The 23,194-nt window shown below is 34.5% G+C and overlaps 1 protein-coding gene across 5 annotated transcripts in view; it reads right to left on the bottom strand.

Moving 5' to 3' along the window:
- Positions 1–23,194, bottom strand: part of LOC114335738 (protein groucho) — a 645,524-nt gene that overhangs the window by 251,038 nt on the left and 371,292 nt on the right. For all 5 annotated transcript variants that reach the window (XM_050644661.1, XM_050644662.1, XM_050644664.1 and 2 more), the window contains exon 2: positions 7,648–7,745. In XM_050644661.1, the coding sequence (XP_050500618.1) occupies positions 7,648–7,745 (98 nt within the window). The remainder of the gene's footprint in view (positions 1–7,647; positions 7,746–23,194) is intronic.

Raw genomic sequence — 23,194 nt, 5'->3', positions numbered from 1 at the left:
AAATATATCTTCATCTACCCGTATAGATTAGTACGATAGCAATTCAACGGTCGTTATTAAAAATTGTAGTTAATCCTTTATTATCATTATAACACCTTTGAATAACAAAAATTGAATAAAATCGTGAGGCCGTTTTTCAAAATTACCCACTATCGCCATACCACTCGTATTTCTTGTAATCCCCTACGCTCACAGCTTGCGTGCCAACGAAGAATGTAAATCACCTCACCTGGAGTATTTATTAAATAATATTTTCATCGGATACCGGTGCGAAAAGCCGCGTTTTAAACCAAATGAATGTTTTTACGATAAGAATTACCCTCTACTCCTTTTTGCGATTTCATCCATTAAGCTAATTGCGAAAAGAAGACAGACTAGTGAAGAAAAGCATTTTAACGCACCAAGAATAGAGTTCGTTTCAGCGTTCCATGTAAATATTTCGCAGATCTTTTTGGTATGCTGAAACCAGTAATATATCGTTATTATTTATATATAGGGTGTCCCAAAATTAGTGGGACGGTCGAATATCTCGCGAAATATACATCGAATCAAAAAACCGAAAAATACGTTTTTAACATTTTTCAAAAATCTATCGAATGACACCAAACAATTGTCTGGCTAATTGGTCTTTACCAAAGCCATCAAATTAAATAAAAAAAGACACCAAACACGACTCCCCTCCACCCACAACCTGGAGGTGGGGTGGGGGTAACTTTAAAATCTTAAATGGAAACCCCCAGTTTTATTGCAGATTCGGATTGCTTACGCAAAAATAGGCAACTTTTATTCGAGACATTTTTTCGAATTATGGATAGATGCCGCTATAATCGGAAAAAACTATTTATTCTGATACCCTAGATAAATTATAGAATTGGTCTAATATCTTCCAAATGAAAAACCCAAAAAACACGTTTTTAATATTTTTCAAACACGACCACGGGTCCATTCCATGGGGGGAGTGGGGGATCAACATAACCTCCACTCCATCCCATAGATGGTTACCTTGCAGATTTGAGTACCTCATAAAAAAGTACGGAACAGAAGTGGAAGATCAGGTGAATAAAGCAAACAGAGCCGCAGGTTGCCTGAATGAAACAATATGGAGAAATAAAAACATCGGAAAAGAAGTGAAAGGCAGAATTTACAAAACAGTCATCAGACCAATAATGACATACCTACGCGGCTTAAACACGACCTGATACAGAAAGGACAAAAAGAATGCTAGAAACAGCAGAGATGAAAACATTGCGAAAAATCGATGGTAAGATGCTGTGGGATAGAGCTAGAAGTGCAGATATGCGAAGGAGATGCAAGGTGGACAACATTAATAACTGGGTGAAAAGCAGAACAGTAGAATGGAACGACCACATAAGCCGAATGAAAACAAATATAATAGTAAGGACGGCGAGAGACGGTTCTCCAATAGGAAGACGATCAGTGGGAAGACGATCAGTGGGAAGACCACGAAGAAGATGGAATGACAACTTACTGGAGGCACATTGAAAAACACACAGAGTAATGTCTATAAAAAGAAGAAGAAGATAAAAAAGTAAGTAAAATTTATTCGAGACATTCTTTAGATTTTTTGATAGATGGCGCCAATAAATCGTATTTTTCCAATTACAGAGCCATCATTTTTTCCCTTGGAGAATCAGTTGGAGAAGGCAGTAACGTTCTTGATTTCTCATTACATGTCCTAGATATTCTAATTTTTATGTTTTGATGGTTATAAAATTTTACACTCTTTTCCCATTCTACGCAGGACTTCCACATTAGTAATTCGGTCAACCCAGAATATACGTAAGATGCGCCTATAACACCACATTTCGAAAGCTTTCAGCCGATTCATAGATGCAGCAGTTAGTGTCCACGCTTCCATTCCGTAGAGCAGAACTGTGAATATGTAGCATTTCAACAGACGGTATTTTGTTTTGAATGATATGTCCCGACTATGGAAAATGGGTGTAATTCTAACGTATGCTGCTTTCGCTTTTATTATTCGCTGTTTAATTTCTGTTGAGTAGTCCCATTGGCTATTTAAATTCGTGCCCAGATATGTATATTGCTCAACTCTTTCGATATTTTTTTGGTTGATTGTAAGTTGAGCGTAAGCGATCATCTATCAACAATTCTAAAAAATGTCTTGAATAAATATTCCTTATTTTTTCATGAGGACTCCAAATCTGCAATAAAAAACAGGGGTTCCTATTTAAGATTTTAAAGTTACCCCCCACCCCATCTCCATGGGATTTTTGAAAAATATTAAAAACGTGTTTTTTGGTTTTTCATTTGGAAGTCTATATCTCGAGATATTAGACCGTTTCTATAATTTACTTGGTGTATCAGGATAAATATTTTTTTCCGATCATAGCGCCATCTATCTACAATTTCGAAAAATGTGTCGAATAAAAGTTATGTACTTATTTTTACGTAAGGAATCAAGATCTGCAATAAAAATGGGGATTCCTATTTAAATTTTAAAGTTACTCCCACTCCACCTCCAGGGGTGGAATGGGGGTTATGTTTTTTGTCACTCGATAGAGTTTTGAAAATGATTGAACACGTATTTTTCAGTTTTTCGATCCAATGTTTATTTCGCGAAATATTCGACCGTCCCGCTACTTTTGGGACACCCTGTATACTATCATTTATAATTTATTTTCGGAATCCCTATAGCTAGATATAAAATTGTTTACACCCTGTGGAAAGTGCTTGATCTCTGGAAACCACGAAGTGTTCTGTTTTATCTTTTTTCTATTTATTGAACAGAAAATTACATTTTATTAATAGATATTTTGTGATTTTTGTAATGTTAAACAACTTATTGCTTATAGAAGCATTCTTGTTGTGTTGGTGTTTAATCTCTATGGATGTGGTCAATCACGTTGGTTTACTTACATGACTGTTGACAGCTGCTCTGAATACATGGACGACTGTCATTTTCGCCCTTCTTCTTCTCTCCTCAGTAGAGGTTGACTACTACAATAATTTCAAACTGTTCTTTGTCTTCAGTTGTTCTTAATAACTGTTCAAAATTTAACCTTGTCCATTGTCGGATGTTTCTTAGCCATGATAGTCTTTTCCTTCCTAGTCCTCTATCTCCCGTGATCTCTCCTTTAACTATTACTTGAGCGCATTGGTCCTTATTATTTCTCAGTATGCGTATCTAGGTATGATGTTTTTCTAACTGTCAGAAAGTTAGTATTGAAAAGTTCTCGTTTCTTGCCTATTATATGTGTTCCGAATGGTTTGGGAACGATTAACTAAAATTAAAATAAATGTAAACGCAACAAACTTTCAATAATATATTATTTTAATCAGTAAAAAGACGTGTTTTGCTTATATCTCGTAAGGGTGTGTTGTTGACCTATCCCGACGCCCGCTGGGGTGTGACTCCCGAAGGGAGGTTGTGTATCGACTGCTGTGGCTGAAACCAAACCACAAACGCTAATATGTTTGTGTTTCTACCATTTGGCCAGAAACGCGATAAACTATTTAGATCTGGCGTTTAAAAGTTGAAACATTTCTGCAGTTTTAAGAAACGTCTTCGGCATAAGTGAGTTATTGACATAAGGTCTGATAAGGTAATTAATTTATGGGGAATTCAGTTTGTTAAACTGAACACACCAAAAACATATGGTTAGGGATACATTTCGTTTCGTAAAACCGTGCCCTTCTTAGCATCTGGTTTGTATATTAAATGTGAATTTTATATGACCCATATTACTTCGTTTTGAGAAAAGTTATTAAAAATTAAAATTAGCAAAAATAGTAATTAAAGCGTGTCGCCACATATGCATCTTCTTCGTTTAAGGTATGCGAAGTCTCAGAAATTTTGAGGATTCTCCGGTAGATCCACATTTCAAAAGTCTCCAATTTATTTACGGTTGATGTTTTAAGGTCCACGTTTCAACCGCACAGAGAAGAGTCGATCAGATGTAGCATTTTGATAAACGTAGTCGAATTTTGAGTTTTATTCGAGAATCACATGGCAGTCTTTTGATTTTTGTCGAAAGATTTTCTGGTCTTTTCTTTTCTCGATCTTATTTTGTAGATCAGGATCTAGGCTGATATCGATTTAACATCACAGGTAGGTACTTAAATTTAACCTGTTCTAAAATGTGACCGTTCATTGTGTAAGGTTGAGTGAGGTACATTTTGGTTTTTTCTAATTGACATTACTTTGGTTTTCTTAATGTTTATTTTCATACCAATTTGCTCACAGACCAAGTTGGTCCTGTCGATGCGTCATTGTAGACCCAAGTCAGAATCCGCAATCAACACAATATCATCGGCGTATCTGATGCTGTTGATGTTTACGCCATTCACAATGACTCCATCCTTGGAATCCACCACTGCCTCTTTAAATAGAAATTCGGAATAAAGATTAAATAGCAGAGGTGTATTTCCATCTAAACCGACTTGTTGCAAACGTTCTAATAGTAGGTCGTGTCTTCCTCTATAAAATGCCTTTTGGAAGTCTATGAAGCATAAAAATATATCCATACAGAAGTAAAACTGGGTCGTAGAATCTGTTGGTCGTAGCACTTTTGGGCCAGAACCAGTAAACTGAACAGGGCTTCTCTCGTTCCCTTGTCGGCTCTGAATCCCAACTTATCTTCTCTGACGATTGTTTCGCACTTTTTATAGATTAGGTTTTGTACATTCAATAGAACTTTTACTGAATAATTCATAAGACCTATCAGACTGAATTCTTGTTGCAGTGTTGCAGTATTTCCTGATACTCTTCTGATACTGTCTGATATTCTTCAGCCACGATATCCTTCGACGCCCCCGAGTTCTTTTCTCTTCTATCTACCCTTACCAAATCAGCTGAATTAGCAGATGCTCCGACTGTGCAGCACTTGCCCTAAGTATGACATCTTTCTTTTTTTATAGGAGCATTTAGGTTAAGGTTAAGAACGCTGACAAGAACTACATATTCTTTTTCTTTATAAATTACTAGAAATTAGTACTTGCAGGCTATTTGCAGTTAAATTAACTAACGTCATTACTCTCGCGGTATGAGATGAGTAGAAGAGTATTTTAAGAGCTGTGCAGACGGTACCTATTAATAGCAAGTCCATAAATTTCCTTTTTAAAATGGCCTATATAATTTTTCCATTAGGCTATTTTGTCCTTTGGTATTAATGATTTTCAATTCCCAAATTTTCTCGCAATATTTATATTCTTACACGTCGTAAAATGGTTGTAATAATTGTCCAATCTTCGGCATGTTACTTTAAAATGGTTTCAAGAGGCTCTATATATTTTCTTCTTCTTTTTGTGTAGACATGACTTTGTCTGTTTTTTCAATGTGCTCGAGTAAATTTTCGTTACATAGTTTTCATGGCCTTCCCACAGATAGTCTCCTTCTGTTTCAACTTTCCCATTTTAGTACATAACCTTCGCAAGAAATAATTTTTTAATTATTATAAATATAAAATTTCTGACTCAACACCATTAATTGACATTAAAGCTTCTTGTCTTTTCCAAAAAAAAAAATCCGTTAATCTTATCCATTAAAGTAATTACAAAATATTAAAGTGGAAAGAGGTAAGAAAATCCGTTGAAAACGAAAATTATAATTTTCTTTTTATTCTCGAGGCTCCGAGTCGAGAGTGTTGTAGGAATTCGAGAATTTTCGCATTTTCGATGAAAAGGATATAATTAGTGTATTATTACGTAAAAGTTTTTTAGAGTTAAAATGTCGGAGGCTTTTTCCCTTTGTCGGCTGACGCGGACTGCTAATTTTTTGAAAGTTTTCACTTTGTTGTCATTACGTGAGAGCGAAAAGCTTTTGGACTCAGAATCTACTGTTAATTGATTGGACGTTTTGCTCGAAATCTCAACAAACTGACTAGATCACATTTTATTGTAACTGCTGCTTAAAAGCATAATGCATATTGTTAATTTTAATTCATTGTATTAAAAATTTTCCATTTGTTTGTCTGTCCGCTAAAATGCTTACCCGCTAAATAGGGAATATGAATGCCACGTTTGGAAAAAAACCAAATACAAAGAAACAATAGGTAAGCATAGCCACTATGACACAACTAATGAAAATGGAAGCCTACTAATAGACTTCGCTGTTAGCAGCAAGGAAGTGATCAACCTCTTTCCCTAAACGAGAGATCCAGAAGGGCATATGGCTCTCACCGAATAGTCAAATAACCAACCAGATAGATATCACTTCCAATTGCAAATTTAGATGCAGTAAAAACAGACAGGTGAAGAAACAGCACCTAAAGACCGAACAATTAAACATGGACAACCTGAAAAATCCAGAAATACAAAAGCGATTGTGAGACGAATTGAATAGAGAACTCCTACAACAGAGGAAGGAAACAATACAAGAATAATGGAATAAGATTAAGGGCCGATTTCTCATGTCGAGTTCAACTCAGCTTAACCTGAACTTTTGTTGAACTACAGTTAAACGTCAAAATTTTGACAGTGGTTCACTGGAAGTTCAGCTTAACTTGAGTTGAACTGGCTTTGAGAAATTCGACCTAAGAGGTTAACATAGGTAACGGCTAAGAGTGATAGGAATTAAAAAACATCAAAGAAAAGAGCATTGGTTTGATGAAGAATGTAAACAAGCAATAGACAAAAGAAATGAACTATACGTGCAGTATACTCGAAGAAGAACATGAGAAAGGCGAAAAATTTGAAGAACGAAGAAAAGCAGACAGAATATAGAATATACAGAAGAAAGAAAAGGAAATACGAAAACGACCAAATACTAAAAATGGAGGAAGATTTCAATAGGGAGACTAGAGGGACACTAGAGGAGCACATAAGTTTCTGAAACAACTCATATAAACGACGCACTAATGTTTTTAGAAATAGTGAAGAACAAATTATGATCAGTGTTCTCAAAATCTCTTTTTTCACATACTGCGTCCACGATTTCTCAAAAACTCTGACCTATCCTTCTGAAATTTTAATTAAGTATTTGTCACACATCTTGGTATCGTAGGAACTAAGGTAACGATATAATTTTAATTTTTTCTACCTTGTTCCGTTTTCAAACTGCCAAAAATAGCAAACAAAAAAGAATTCGAAAATATTGTCTTGAAACTGCTGATATTCAGTCATTTCTTCATAATTCGTTAATACAATTAACTATTCTAAATGGGAAATAAGCCACAATTTAACTAAAAAATGATTAAATTAACGTTTCGACGTCCAAACCGGACGTCGTTGTCAAACTACAAAATATAAAACCGATTTGGACGTCGAAACGTTAATAAAATCATTGTTTAGTTAAATTGTGGGCTTATTTCCCATTTAGAATAGTTAATTACAAAAATGCCACAAGTAAATAGCTTCAGAACAACATCGTTAATATATTAATCATGGTCGTCGTCAATTTTGCGACAATCACAGGAAATCCGACATTTTGAATTTAAAAGATCTTGAAAATGAACAAAAAATTTTTTTGTATATTTTAAGAGTGCATTTATTCAGCCAAAATATGTAGACCCTTATAGGTATACCATAAGTCACAAAATAAATTCCAAATAAATTAAAATTAAATTAATTAAAGGTCCCTTAAATGCACTTAAACAAACAATATCTAAATTTGTAAAACTTTTAAATCAACAAAATAACTATTCAGGAATTTGGAAAACGAATACTTACGTATGATATTGGGCTTGCAAAAAATTAAATTCTTCTTTAATCCTTTCTAGAGTATCCGCTATCGTGAATTTTATTTGACCACCTTGAGGTGGTGGACCCTGTAACAAAAAAGAAAGTATTCTCAGTATTATTTTCATTCGATAGATAATTAAAAATCAACAGGTCTAATTTTTTTATGTTGAGTATTTTATCAAAATAAAGCTTTTTAATTTAATTCTGATTTTTTCAGATTTTTTCGTAACCTGTATACCACCTTCAAAAACACGAAAAACTTGTTTTTTAGGGTTTTTGGGAGATATTCTCCATTTTATAAACTTGAAAATAGATAAAATTAAGGGTTTTTTGCCAGTTACAATCTGAAGAAAATGAGTCCTTGAGGACATTAAATATTCAATATTTGGACGAAATACCTTTAAACGCTCAAAAAAAAAACATTTTTCAGGGTTTTTAGGGGTTTTTGCGAGTTTTGACAAAAATTGTTTTGTGATTGTATCCTGGTTTTCTTCAAAAAACAGACGGGAACTGAAAATCATCATTCTATTAAATAGATCCACCTTCAACCAGATGGGGACCTTCTTCAAAAGCCACAACTTCTCTCTTGGTATAAAAAATGAGAGTACTACGATATTACTCTGTCCTTTTTTTTATGGTGTTTAATCGTAGACCTTAACGAAGTTATGTGTAGAAGATTGCATTTGAGATGTACGTATATCGGAGAATACTCCCGTGGACTGACCGGGTCGCGATTTTACAAAACATACCCGCTCTCAGCCTCAGCACAAGCTCCGCCTCCTACGCATTCGCCATCCAGAACTGTAAGAATCCTACCCGCTATCAACACATTTTACTAAATATACCCGATTCCGATTCCAGCACATTTGATGCCATTTGAACAAACTATTATGCAGTAATCCTGAGTGTGGTCGTCAGTTTGTTGTTTGTTGGTGGTCATCGTTTCACCTAAATACGTATGAAAAATGTATTTCGATGTTCTTTTGAATAAGATATGTGAAATTAAAAGATACGCTCAATTTTCTCTTTTTTTACCCCTGTAACTTATTAAAATAAACATTAAAGAAATTCTCAGGGACTTTCGGCCCTCGGTAATAATGTAATCTTTTATTATGCGTTTAAATTTTTCAAAAATACTACTTAGTTTTCTCAGGATTCGAAAAAATGAATGCATTTAAAGAGCATCGCAAGCAAATTTTGCGCCTACCCACTAAAATTATTTTTTTTTTCTGTAAGTTTTAGTGCACGTTTTAATGCAGGTTAAAGAATAAAACATTTATCAAACCATAAAACTGTATTATTATTCGCTCCGAGACTTCCTCCCTGAACTCGAAAGTTCCTACAAGGAAAAAACTGGTTCATCCTGTTGAACCTGGTTCAACACAACATTTACCTATGGAGCTTTTTCGCGCTGCTGCAGACAAGATAAAGATTGCCGTGATGATCGCCAACATTCGTCACGGATAGGCATATCTAGAAGATCACCAATTATCACTATTTTAAAGAAAAGTATAATGAATAAAATGCTAGGAGAAATAAGAGAGAAAGGGAGACAACAAAAGACCAAAATATTAGGATTAGGGGAAACCCCAATAAAAGAAAAAACCAAAATAAGGAGTTTAGAATTTGATGAAGTAGGACAATTGAAATACATCGGAGTGACAATAAGCGAAACCGGTGAAAGAATGCTAGAAATAAAAGAAAAAATATTGGCAGCGAATAAAATCCTAACAAGAACAATTGTAAAATATGCAATAGTGCGCCACTGTAAAGGATGTGTTGATTTACACCTGACATTTTTAATCGTTTTTAAACATTTGTTGTTACATGAAAACATGCCATGTAGGTATATCGTGTTTTAACTGAAGTTTAAAAGTTTATATCGATTTTTTATGTTAGGTAGATACACTGTAATGTGGAACTTCTGCCTGTATAGGAAAACGATCACTTTAGTCATGGAAAACTTGTTGATGGAAAGAATAATACCTCTATAAAACATTGTTATTTGAGCTATGATGATGTTTTGGTATTAAAATAATTAATAACAAAGTAATATAGATATTACAAACCAGAGTAAACTACATGATTATTTGTTATCCTTTACAGTGATTGACGCAAATGTCAAATTTCTGCCCTTAATCAATTGCAATATATAAATCCACTAAATCTCTATAATTCTGTACATTTTATTTGATAATAGTGTTGCAGATGTGCAAAATGCAGAATTTGTGCTAATTTCCAATGAGGGGGAATAGTTAAAGAAAGTCGTCCGAAACCAACAGACCAATTGGTTTAGTAGAGATAAGATATATACAGAAAAATATATATCATATACGAGGTTTTACACATAGCAAATAATAGAAAAAATCATATTTTTACCGTTCAATTGGTGAACGAAATGGTGTCTTCTCCTGTCTGGCCCTCGCCTGCTGCGTTTTTTCCTTGGTTAATCAATTGAAGAGGACGGTACTTATCGTGTATCAATATGTGGCCGAGAGAATTGCCTTTATGTTGGTGACATAATACATGCTCGGTAAAGGATATAATAAGAATGTGTTTGTACACCCACATTTGGAATGCTTTTAGCTTTTTTCATGAGCGTTTCTGTCAGCGTCCACACTGTATAGTAAGATTGGAAAAATAGACAAATCCTTACTTATGAGGAGCTTTTTCATATTATTAAATGCTGCTCTAACTCGTTCTATTCTCGCCTTAATTTATGTGGCTTCTTCCCATTTTTCATTTACGTTGGAGCAAATAAGACTATGTCGAACGGGTTGTTGCTTTTTGCTTATCAGCATCTTGATTTTGTCTTCTCGATTTACGAGTCTGTTTTACATAGGATATTTAGTATTTTGCAATGTACATTGTCCAGACGTGCTGCATTGTTTATTATTTATTGCTGCAATGGCATCTTTTATCTCCTGTTTAAGGATAGAAAGTCCTGTTTCTCCTCCATATTTTATAGCTATTAGCGTTCGCTATTTTTTTTATCTAAAAATACTCATTAACATCGAATGTATTTTGTATTTTTTAAATGATATAATTATTTATGTAAATATTTAATAGCTGAATACAAATTACAATGTAATTAGCACATGATAACTATGTTTGGTCTGCATTACTTAAATTGTCCTTTTAAAACATTTGTTTAAGAATTAGCAGTTTTATTATAATTCGCAACCTTGTGAAAATTTGTCAAACTGTAAAAATATTAAACATAAACAAAGCTTTGGATTTATAGTTATTTAACCAACAAGTGTATTAAGGGCGATTAACAATTGAGATATTTTAACGAGTGAGCGGACGAGCGCGTTAATGTTCGAGATTGTTAATCGCCATTTTAATTCACGAGTTCGTTACAAAACTTTTCCGTCGACCGTACTTTTCAGAAATAAAGATATATCCATCTTTTGATTTTTCAAATACACAGAATTTTAAACAATAAAGTAAATAATGACATACAATTACAGATAGTACTAACAGCGGCTACTTGATTTTAAATTTTTTAGTGTGAATATAAATAGGTATATGTTTGGTTGCCTACACCACGGGTCACTGCCAATCACAGAGCGTTTAATTAATTTATGCAAGCAATGTATGTTGTGTTGCCTATAATGAAATCGTTCATTAATAGAAAATCATTCATTAATAGGGGTCATTAATCAATGATTTTGAGGGTGTTAAAGTTGATCATAAATGGACGGTCAACGGAAAAATATTTAAATGCCATAATTATTTGAAGTAGGTCCTTTGCAATTAGAACTTTATGTGTCGAAACAAGAAGAATATGGAAGCCAATTGTTTTGGCCACACGAAAAGAATAAAGCACCCTTGTCAAAAAAATGAACACAGACTAATAGGAACACTACACAATTCGACCAATTCTGATCAATAAGATGACTATGAGCTATAAACAAGTAAATTGCATGTTGCAAAAATATTAATAACAAAAATAAATTATATTAAAAATACATGAATCAAAAATAAGTTCATGGAAAAGGATGCGTGATCTAAAGACGCTACGCTAAAATACGTCAACCGACTGCTGACGTAGAAAAAACGAATCTACAGAGCTCTACTACACACCTTCAGGAAAAAGCCTGATAAGCCTGAGCTTTGCCTTTTTACACTGCTTCAGACTATTGTATACTAAAAATTAAAACACTTTCCACCGTTTTTCAAATTTTTTGTTATTTGATACGCAATATATGTTTCTTTGATTGATATGTCTTGTTTTTCAAATTTAGATTATGTTATTTGTTTAGTTCAAAGAGAATACGGCGAGAGATAAACCAGCACGAAACAAAATACATGATGATAGGAAAGGACGACACAACAACTCAGAAATATCTAAGAATCATAATGGTGTGAGTTTTTATTGAATCTCACCCCAACAGTGGCGAAAAGGGTTTAATTATTACCTTTTGGCTAATTGGACATAGGTGAATATTTTAGGACCACACGCATATGTCCCAAACAAGAGAGTCCTTAGAAATTAACAAACTAGTGAACTTTTAGAGCGACTGGTTCTGAGAATTTGTTTGGTCCGGTTTTATAGTTACTAATTAACACGATATGAAGGGTTGTGCACACGAGAAATAAAAGTGATAAGCGACAAAAACATTTATTAACAACAACGAGTTTCACAAATAAGCGGCTTAACGATAAATTGTCTTAGTAGCGAAAGAGAGAGAAAGAGTCTATTATAGTATTTTTACTACAAAAGCGATATTACGTAGGTCAAAATTTTTGACGTAAGAGAACTGTCAAAACATTAGAATGTGACTGTTTATATAAACATGGCAATAATGAAAAGTCACATTCTAATGTTTTGACAGTTCTCTTACGTCAAAAATTTTGACCTACGTAATATCGCTTTTGTAGTAAAAATACTATATACAAATTTCCGTGTTGACAATTAGCGAGAGGGGTATAGCGAGAATTATTGCGAGAGCGTAACGTATTTTCACGACGAAAAGAAGAGCACACACTTAACACTTCGCCTTAGAGAGGCTGGCGATAGACTACTCAGTTTTTATTCTTTAAAACTGCAATATTTTGTTAGGGTGAGAATGTCAACAAGAGCGTATCCATGGCATCCACACACGTTTATACCCTTGCGACCACCGAAGACGACAAAGCAGCAACCATATGTCCGTTATCTTTTGTGCCCTAAGGCCATTATTAGACTAGGTAACTGGTGGCGCAACTAGTGGGGCAACTGGTGGCGCAACTAGTGGCTCCACCAAATTAAAGCACACAAAATATTACGGGCAACTGGTGGCCGATATGGGCAACTGGTGGCACAACCAGTTACCGTAGTCTAATAGGTCTCATTAGGGAGTTTTTGTTGCTACGTAACGTACGCATCTCCGTATACGTAAAGCAACTAACGTGTCGTAGAGGATGAATGTTAAAATAGGTAGTTTTTGTAACTGCCTTAACGTAACGTAAAGCAAATCGTAAGTCATTTTTAAATTCCGTTGACGTTTAAAAAAATAAAACAATGTTCACACAATATACAATTAATATACAAATGTAAAAAAAGATAAATGAATGATGAAATTGTATGGTTTTAATTGCTTCTATTTAAATATAAAAATATTATTTTTCCTTAGGTTAAAATTGTTTTATTTTTGTTTATACCTACTTTTTAGTTGTAAATTATTGTATACCTACATCAGAATTCCAGTAGGTATAATGTAAATAGTGTGGTAATATTTATTTGAAAATTTTACTGAAACTAGGTCATTTGTTTATCTAGTTATTAATTGTGGTGATCACTGTATTTCTTAAATTAATACAAGATTTGTTTGTTTTGCTTTATTAATAGACAACTTAAAAACAATAAAATTTTAAATCTATTATGAAGCTCCAATTTCCAATTACAAACACAGAATAATTTTACTCAAATAGACTAAACCAATAACCAATATAACCTTAAAATGTTTATAAACAGGTAGTACGCTGATGAAATGTTCATTTGGTAGGTAATCGGGCAAGATCCTCGTGTGCATTCGGTGACTTTCGGCTCGATACGGATGCGTATGAACCTAACGTACCAGCCCGTAACCTTAGGTAATACGTATCGCGATACAGGAGTTCAACCATTAATGCGCAAGCGTATATGTCAAAAAGATGCGTTACGTTTACGTATTTGTGTGCACAAAAACTCCCTAATTACTTAAATGCCCCGTGACGTAATGAGTCACTGGTGGAGCAACTTGGTGGCGTCACCAGTTGATTAATATAATACTGGCCTAACACAACACTCAAGTTTTCAGAGAATTAAATCTTTCAAACACAATACAGATTATCAAGAAAAAGGAAGATAGCCTTCTGAAATTTTAAAGAAAAATAATGATAACGACACTAGGCTACAATAAACAAGTGAGGGAGAAAGAAGAATGAAAACAAATGCCGAAATTGAAGAAGAATTAAAAGGAGAAAATGTCAAATACATAAAATCTCTTCGTTTAGAAAGAATACGACATATACAGAGATGCCCACACTCAGATATGTTAAGAAGGATAACTAACTGGACACCACTATGGCCCAGGTGTAGAGGAAGGTATAGGTACAAGAAGATGGCTGGATGATGTAGTAGAAGCTATAAGAACAACGAATGTTAAAAACTGGAAAGTTCAGTGCAAGGACAGGAAGAAATGGAAAAGAGTCACGAGAACAGCAAAGACACACAGCAAGCTATAAATAACAGAGGAGTATTCCACCTCAAGAATAGGATTTTAAACGCCATGGCGTTAGCTATAATCCCTAGGGATGGTAATGCTTAAAGAATGAATGGATGAATTTGTTTAGTTACATGACTGTTGAGTCATTGTGTGGATACATTGTCAAAAGCCTATGACTCAACTGGTGAATCAAGATTTAAAATAATGTTTGACAAAATAATATATACATGTGTACTTCAAAATGTATTAAATGGCAATTTTTATTGGTTTTTATGTCCAAATTATGTAGTAATAAAGTAGTACCGGTTTTTCCAATAGTTTTCAACATTCTTATCGGTAATCAACCAGTTAAACATACAGTTAATATTATAGTAGACACATGTTTTATTCTGTTAATACCTACAAATGTAATCGGTCACATCCAAACTGAACGAGTTGTATTTATTCTGCGCTCTTTATCAAAATACAAACTCTATCAAAATACACTTCCGGTATGTTGCTTAAAAGAAACAAAATCCTCTTATACCTCATGTACAAATTTTAGGGCTTCTTGTCCTTACATTTCTATACAAATGTAAATAGCTAGTTAGTCGTCTGTAGAGTCTTAAGTACACAAAGCTTTAAGTAAATACCCTACACGTATACGAAGATAATCATACGGGGTGGATCAAAGTCAAGATGTTTTAATATCAGATCGTTTTTTCGTACTTTCATATTAAATTCAGGATTTTTTCATGCAATATTTGATTGCAGAGGACGGGTTGTGGGACAGATGCTGCATATAAAACTTAAAGATCGCAAAAGAAACTTCTGGATCAGAGGAGTAACCAAAGTGAAAGACGTTATGAAACAGATGGCAAAACTCAGTCACACTTTTTGCAGGTCACACCATCCGACAAGCAGATGAAAGATGGAACAAGCAAATAATCTACTGGCGACCATGGGGACATAAGAGAGGAAGAGGAAGAACTCAGATGAGATGGAGCGACGACCTCAAAAAGCATGCCGGATCCAGATGGATGAAGACAGTGCTCGATAGAAACCAGTGGAAAAGAGAAGGGGAGGGCTATGTCTAAAAGATGGATAGATTAAGGCTCGAAGATAGATAGATAGATAGAGGACGGGCATATTGGAAGTGAACTGTCAAATAGAACACGAATATATCTGGTTTGATAACACAATGAAAAGTGGGATAATATGAAACAGCTTCGCAACCTTTAAACAACTAAAGATCTTCCTCAAAATATTGTAACAAACGGTATTCGAGCCGAAAAGCTCAGAAGTAGTGCCATTCATCTGCATGGCAATTCTCAGGCCTATATCTCAGCTCATACAATTTAATTGTTGGAATTATTAGAACCTGCACCTAATAGTCCCAACTGGGGATAGTAACCATGTGATTACCATATTATTATTAACGGTAATCTTTGTGGTTATGGTAGATCGGGGGCACCTTCAGACACTCAGACCTCCTAAGGCCATTGTATCACCCCTATTATACGGGCTAGGCCCATAAGGACCTGAGCTTTGACTTCCATTTTTGTACGAATCAGAAGGGGCTCTAAATCTGAACTCTTCCTACCGTTCCGTACGTCTAAAGTCCCTTTAGGGGTAACTACTTTATTTGGCTCGATTTCATAAACATTAGCTGTACACAGGATCTGCCAACTCTGATAGGCCAGTGCCGGGCATTTCCAAAGGATATGTAAAGAGGTTTCCTCCTCCTCATCCATAGACGGCACCATGGGCCATCTGTCAATCCAAGAAGATGTAGATTATGCCTGAATCTAAAGTGGCCGGTAAGCATACTGACCACCCGAGAGAATCTTCTACGGTTTAGGAGACGTTAAGCTGGAAGACTTTTTGTCCAGTCTTGAGGACCTTGAATAAAAGTTGTATTTAGTTTACACACAAATTTTATTCAAGGTCGCTCTCGAGACCCGACGAGGTCTTGAGACTCGACTATAAATACGGGTCTAAACTACAGCGACTAGTACTGAAGGGCACTCCAATCAAGGGTTTCTACCCATACCCTACCCTAAGTTAACTTTATTGGTGAACGCAACTCCAGCAAGTGCTCTTTTGCACCCAAGAACCAGCTAAAAGCTTGATTTGGGCGTTTCCAAAACCCTTCAAACTTGACTGCCAGAGCAGATAGAGATGGTCCTGTCTGAGCAAGCCCTTTCTATTATCTCCTGAGCACATACAGAATCGCAATGATCCCGGCCTGAAAGACTGATGCATGGGACCCAAAAGTCTGGCTAGACTCTCCAATTCCGCTACCATATAAATCACGTCATTTTGATTAAAAAACTAAATTTCTATGGGATTCGAGGTATTTCTTTGAATTGGTTCCAATCTTACTTGAATAATAGGAAACAACTAGTTAGAGCAAATGATACTAACTCTAGTCTCAAAAACATTGTATGTGGAGTACCACAAGGTTCAGTATTGGGTCCTCTACTGTTCCTTATCTTTATAAATGGCATCACTAACTTAAAAATCGATGGAAAAACTTTTCTTTTTGTTGATGATACTGTTAGAACATTTATACCAAATAGACATTACCAAGAAAAATAGTGCAATGCGGCAATATAGCGCCTGTTACTTCCCTATGCTTTGTATTCGAACATCCAAAGGTGGCGATATGAAGTTACTATAGCAACAAAGTAATACATCAATTACAACAAAAAAGAAAAGACTCCACGTCAGAATTAATTTTAGAATTGTCACTTTTGTAATAGTTATAAATTTTTTCTATTTTATTCACATAAAATATTGTATAGTCCACACCACAAAGTTTAATTTATCTGCCATAAGATAATCCACCAGATACCAGTATCACTTGGAGCAACTCAACTATTGCATCTCTTCATGCAACTATAACTTCTGATTTGCTTAAAAACCTGGTCTGACTCTAATTTACTCTCTTTTAACGTGGATAAGACAGTAGCATTATCCTATAAAAAAGCTCTTCAACCCCTGCTTGTTAATAACAGCCAGATCTCTACCGTTGATTCTGTAAAATTTCTTGGTATTTTTTTAGACAGCAACCTCAAATGGTCCCTTCATATTGATTTGTTAAGTAAGAAACTCGCCTCAGCCTGCTATGCTATAAGATCTGTTTCGAAAGAACTCAATTTAGCATCTTCTAAACTAACATATTTTCCTTGTTCGAGTCTTATCTTCGATATGGTCTTCCTTTTTGGGGTTCTAGTACAGCTGCCCAATTAGATGTTATTTTTAAATTACAAAAAAGAGCAATAAGGTATCTTTTTGGCCTCAGAAGAACAACAGATTGTAGAAGTTACTTCAAAAATCACAGAATTTTAACCCTTACATCTTTATATATTTTAGAAACTGTTTGCTTAATTCGTAAACACATGCAAGTCTTTCCAGCAAGGCCTCATCATGACTACTCCACCAGAAATTCAAATTTTGATGTCTATTTACCGATCCCGTCCTCTTTAGTAAAGAAATCTATATTATATTCCGTAAAAAAACTATACAACCATCTTCCTCTAGCTTAAATCTGCAGCATCTTTCCCCAAGTTCCGGAAAATGACAAAAGCTCATCTATCTAAAAGACCATATTATTCAGTAGAAGAGTTTCTTAATGACTAACTGAGAAATTACAGTAATGTACTAGTAACCAAACTTATCTATATTTGGGTGTCACATGCAGCAGCTTAAACTTATTATTATAAATAAAATTTGTATAATTTTCAGTGACAATAAAGCATATTTCTATTCTATTCTATTCTATATTCCAGCACCTTCCGCTTGTTCATTCTGGACCTATCTGTGAACTTGGTGAGCTCGCTCCAACACATCAGTGACGGTTCCTGTTCCATCCACTCATCCCGATCAGTAAATTAAACCAAGAAGGGGGATGAGAATTCAAATTGAAGGGCCATGCTCTCCTGTACCATAGAGAGCAAAGACACCACTCGATGGCATGTCTCTAAATGTTACAATGGTCAATCCGACCAGTCATTCCCAACCAGTATCCAGAACAGTTGAGCGGATATGCTGTCATCATGGCTTAATCACAGTATAAAGAGGGACAGTAGAACCACTCTCCGAAAAATTGGAAGTAAAATCTGTAGTCGCTCATGGCGACCGCGCAATGTTCTTAGTCGCTTTTGCCCCACTCTCGCATTGCTAGTCGCATAGAAACGTACGGATTTTAACAGGGAAAACCCGCATCCACCACTGGTGAATTACCAGTTGCGTACTGTCGGTATTACTTCTTCTTGAGATCAAAGCGCCTACAGAAGAGTGGTTTTACTGTGGAACCTCTATATACTGTGGCTTAAGCGCTGGTTTCCTCGAAAGCGGCACCGACAAACTGCGACCGTAGCACTGCGATGAATTACGTCAGATTACCGTGAAAAATTCAAGGTTCTTCACTGCGGCAATGGAATGTGCAAGCTCAGCAAGCGTTGGCTTCCAACGCATCCTTGGAAACCACCGCTATTATTTTGCATGGTACAGTTTTTTATGACGTCATTCATCGCAGTGTTACGGTCGCAGTTATTCGGCACCGCTTTCGAGGAAACCAGCGCTTTAGACTTTTTGCCATATCGATGGGAAAAGGACGAATACAGTGAGTAGTTTAAACCTACATATGTTTTTGTGGAAAGTATTCAGTTCATTCGCAAATATTTTGATGAAGTAAATATCTACTTTCATGTTGCTTTTCGTTGTCAGGTTTTTGGTTTCAAAAGAGTCTCTTCTATTAGGAATAAAAGGGGAAAATAGTTACCTGGTTGTATTTTCCTATTGCTTTGATGATAGAAATCGTAATATCAATAGTTATATAATTCGTGTCTAGATTTTAGCTTTGAGCTCTATTTTGTGCGATACTTGTTTATATTCTTTTTCTCATGAGCATCTTTCAGTGCGTCACAGTTTTTCGATTTCTTTCTAACGCATTAAATTGTATGTGACAGAAAAAAAGTCACGTCTGTGATTACAGACATTTATAACATTTATTCTAGTTGTCGAAAGATGGCGCTATAATCGAAAAAAAAAATATTTACGAATCATATAATCTACGAATATAATCTGTACAATTTTTAAGACTATACAAATTTTATAAATGCAATAAACACAATTGATTTGTTTTTATGCCAAATTGCAAATAAAACGTTAGAGTGAACTAAAATGTCATGTTTTTCTAATTAATGTTTTTTCTATCATTTGTGACGCACTGAAAAATGCCCATGAGAAAAAGCATACATGCACGTTTTGGTACTTTTTAGGTTTTTCTTTTTGAAATGAAGCTTGTTAAAGAATATTCGAGATACGAACCAAAATGGGAAAAAATGTAAAAACACAGAAATGTGTACTTAACGGAAGTTGTCTCACCCCGTAACCAAACAATTCATAGATGTTGTAGACTTTCTTGTTGTTTCTAAGAAATATGCTAATAACGTGAAATATTTACTCTAACACACTGAATTTGTGTTTGGAAGTTATGTAGTGTAAATACAAGCAAGAGATGTTTGAATTAAGTCATTCATTTCAGTAAAGTAGCTGATGTGTGTTCCTTCTCGCGGTTGACATACGGAATTTTCGGATATACAGGGGAATTGCAGCTACAGTTGCACCAGACCGTATAATAAATATGTGAAATTATGAAAAAATACAAAATACAAAGAACCTTATAAGAATGAATAATAACAGAACGCCTAGTAGAACGCTTAGTGGAACTATGGTGGGTGTCGGTAAGTGAGTCAGAAAGACTAAGAAAGAAGCAAATAGAGTTCACTGGAGGAGAACTAACAGTCAATGAAAAGGTTTTGGGGGAGGCCAGGCGTCCACTTGGGCTCACCATTGGAGAAGAGAGGGCTCACCATTGGAGAAGAGAGGGCTCACCTACTTCTTTTAATTTGTTATAAAAATATGGTTCAAATTATGCTACAATATTCTCTCGGTAATAAAGATAGACTATAGTTAATAATGTACTGACTGATATAAAGTACTTATATTTTCATTTTTCTTTTATTTACCCTGAGTTCTTTCTTTTGAATTATTTATTTTTTGAAGAATGTACCAACGCTTCTGATTCTAAATAGATTATTAGTAAATATTATAATTCGGACTTTTTGCACAAACTTACTCAAAAAGGACCCCTTTTGACAAATTTGCATGTTGCCAGGACCAAAAGTTGGTCAAAAATTTTTTAAACGTTTTTTTTTTGTTTTTTTTTCCTAAAATTATTTTTTTTTTGCATGGAGCAACATTTTTTTAGGTTTTTTGGATCATTCCAAACAGAAAAGGTCTTTAGTGATTTTTCTCTAAAGTTGATAGTTTTGACATATAAGCGATTAAAAATTGAAAAATTGCGAAATCGACCATTTTTAACCCTCAAAAACTATGTGAAAAACAGAAAATTTGCATGTTGCCAAGGTAGGTAGATATTCTTTAAACATCGATTGATGAAATCCCGAAGAGTTTTTTGCAATACAATATTCAAAACTCCTTTGTTTTTTAATTGCTGATCAAGCGTGCGCGACACTATTTTCCACCGTTGCATGAGTATGCAGTATGGTGCAAATGAAAGGAATAAATTCGTTATTTCGTAAACCGGCGACTTTAAGGAAAAATCCCGAAACAGCTCGATTTTTATTTTTAAGTTATGATATTGTGACATATATGGTATACTAGTGACGTCATCCATCTGGGCGTAATGATGTAATCGATGATTTTTCTAAATGAGAAAACGGGTCGTGTGCTGGCTCATTTGAAAGGTTCTTCAATTCTCTATTCAGTAATATAAACATTTACATAATTATTTATACAGGGTGTCCAATAATTTAATTTTTTTGTCAATTTGTTAAATGATTTAATTTAATAAAAATTTTTTGGACACCCTGTATAAATAATTATGTACATGTTTATATTACTGAATAGAGAATTGAAGAACCTTTCAAATGAGCCACCACACGACCCGTATTCTCATTTAAAAAACCATCGATTTCGTTATTACGCCCAGATGGATGACGTCACTAGTATATTATATATGCCACAACATCATAACTTAAAAATAAAAATCGACCTGTTTTGGGATTTTTCCTTAAAGTCACCGGTTTACGAAATAACGAATTTATTTCTTTCATTTGCACCATACTGTATACACATGCAACGGTGGAAAATAGTGTCGCGCACGCTTAATTGGCAATTAAAAAACAAAGGGGTTTTTGATATTGTATTGCAAAAAACTCTTCGGGATTTCATCAATCGATGTTTAAAGAATATCTACCTACCTTGGCAACATTTAAATTTTCAGTTTTTCACATAGTTTTTGAGGGTTAAAAATGGCCGATTTCGCAATTTTTAATCGCTTATATGTCAAAAACTATCAACTTTAGAGAAAAGTCACTAAAGACTTTTTCTGTTTGGAATGATCCAAAAAACCTAAAAAAATTTTGTTCCTTGCAAAAAAAATAATTTTAGGAAAAAAACAAAAAAAAAACGTTTAAAAAATTTTTGACCAACTTTTGGTCCTGGCAACATGCAAATTTGTTATTTTTTTGAGTAAGATTGTGCAAAAAATCCGAATTAGAATATTTTTCCTAGCGGATGCGCAGTGGCTTTCTGGACTATAGGACATAATAAATTATAGTAATTTTAAGGTTCCAGGACTATTATTTATAGTAATTTTTATTTTCGACAGTGTATCTTCCCCACGCTGATTTCCAGATACACCTACCTATTTGTCAATATTATTTTATATTATGTAAATTTTTCATTGAAATGTCTTATTATACTTATTATAATAATTATAATATATACTGTCACTAAACATGTTGAAATATATTAACGACATTTTTAAATTTATAACACGTTTACAGTGCTCAGCAGAAGTTTGTCCTGTTTGTTGAAACATCTCCAAGAAATCTGATATTTCCAAGTATGTATTCGTATTACGTGTTCTTCAGATAATGTATGTATAAACAAGTATTTCCGTGACAGTAAATAACGAATAAGCATTTTGTTAATCAGTTTAATCAGTAATGAATATATTTTATTAGTTTTGTAAGGTATTAAATTATCTCTATTCAAAGAAGGTGGGCAGACGTTTTGATAAAACAGATTAAAAATATTAATTGCAGGTCAGATATTTTAGGATGTTATTGAAATTATATACAAATAGGATTGTAGCTTGGATGACTAAATGATTTTGCCAATGACTTGATAAAAATATTTCCCATGAATCTGACACCTTAAGTCAGGGGTGGGCAAATACTTTTAAGAGCGGGCCAAAATGAAATTTTCAAAATGTCTCCCGGGCCGGAGACCTATACCCAGTTTGTACGCTGCGCACACACTAATGTTTTTGGTGAAGGTTTTTCCCCGTCCAAGAAAGTTTTTTGACATAAATACTATAAGTATCATTTTAAAGCATTTGGGCAAATACATTTGACTGTTAATAATAAATAATAGTAATAATCAATTGTCTTACTTGTGTGTACATGCGAACAATTTGTTCTCAGTTATATTACGAAATTTTTAATATGGTCCATTATATTAAGCCATAACAGGGATCCAGATAAAAAATGAAATTCAGAAATTCAAGAGCAGCCTTTTTGAAGATGAGGAAATTTCTGAGCAAATATCGAACGGTAAAATGTTAGGTCAAGCCAACCATCATAGTCGAAATTCAAAGGTGTCAACTGATCTAGTATGGTCATGTAGAAAAAATGGACGACGACAGGATGCCAAAACAAATTTTAAAATGAACGTCAAGGAAAGAAGGAAGAGAGGAAAGCCGAAACAATCCTGGCTGGGTGGCATTCAGAAGACAATGTCTGAAAGGGGGACTGCCACAC

The sequence above is a fragment of the Diabrotica virgifera genome, chromosome 2 (genome assembly GCF_917563875.1).
Source record: "Diabrotica virgifera virgifera chromosome 2, PGI_DIABVI_V3a".
NCBI classification, from domain to species: Eukaryota; Metazoa; Arthropoda; class Insecta; order Coleoptera; family Chrysomelidae; genus Diabrotica; species Diabrotica virgifera.
This window is presented reverse-complemented; position numbering and strand designations above follow the sequence as displayed.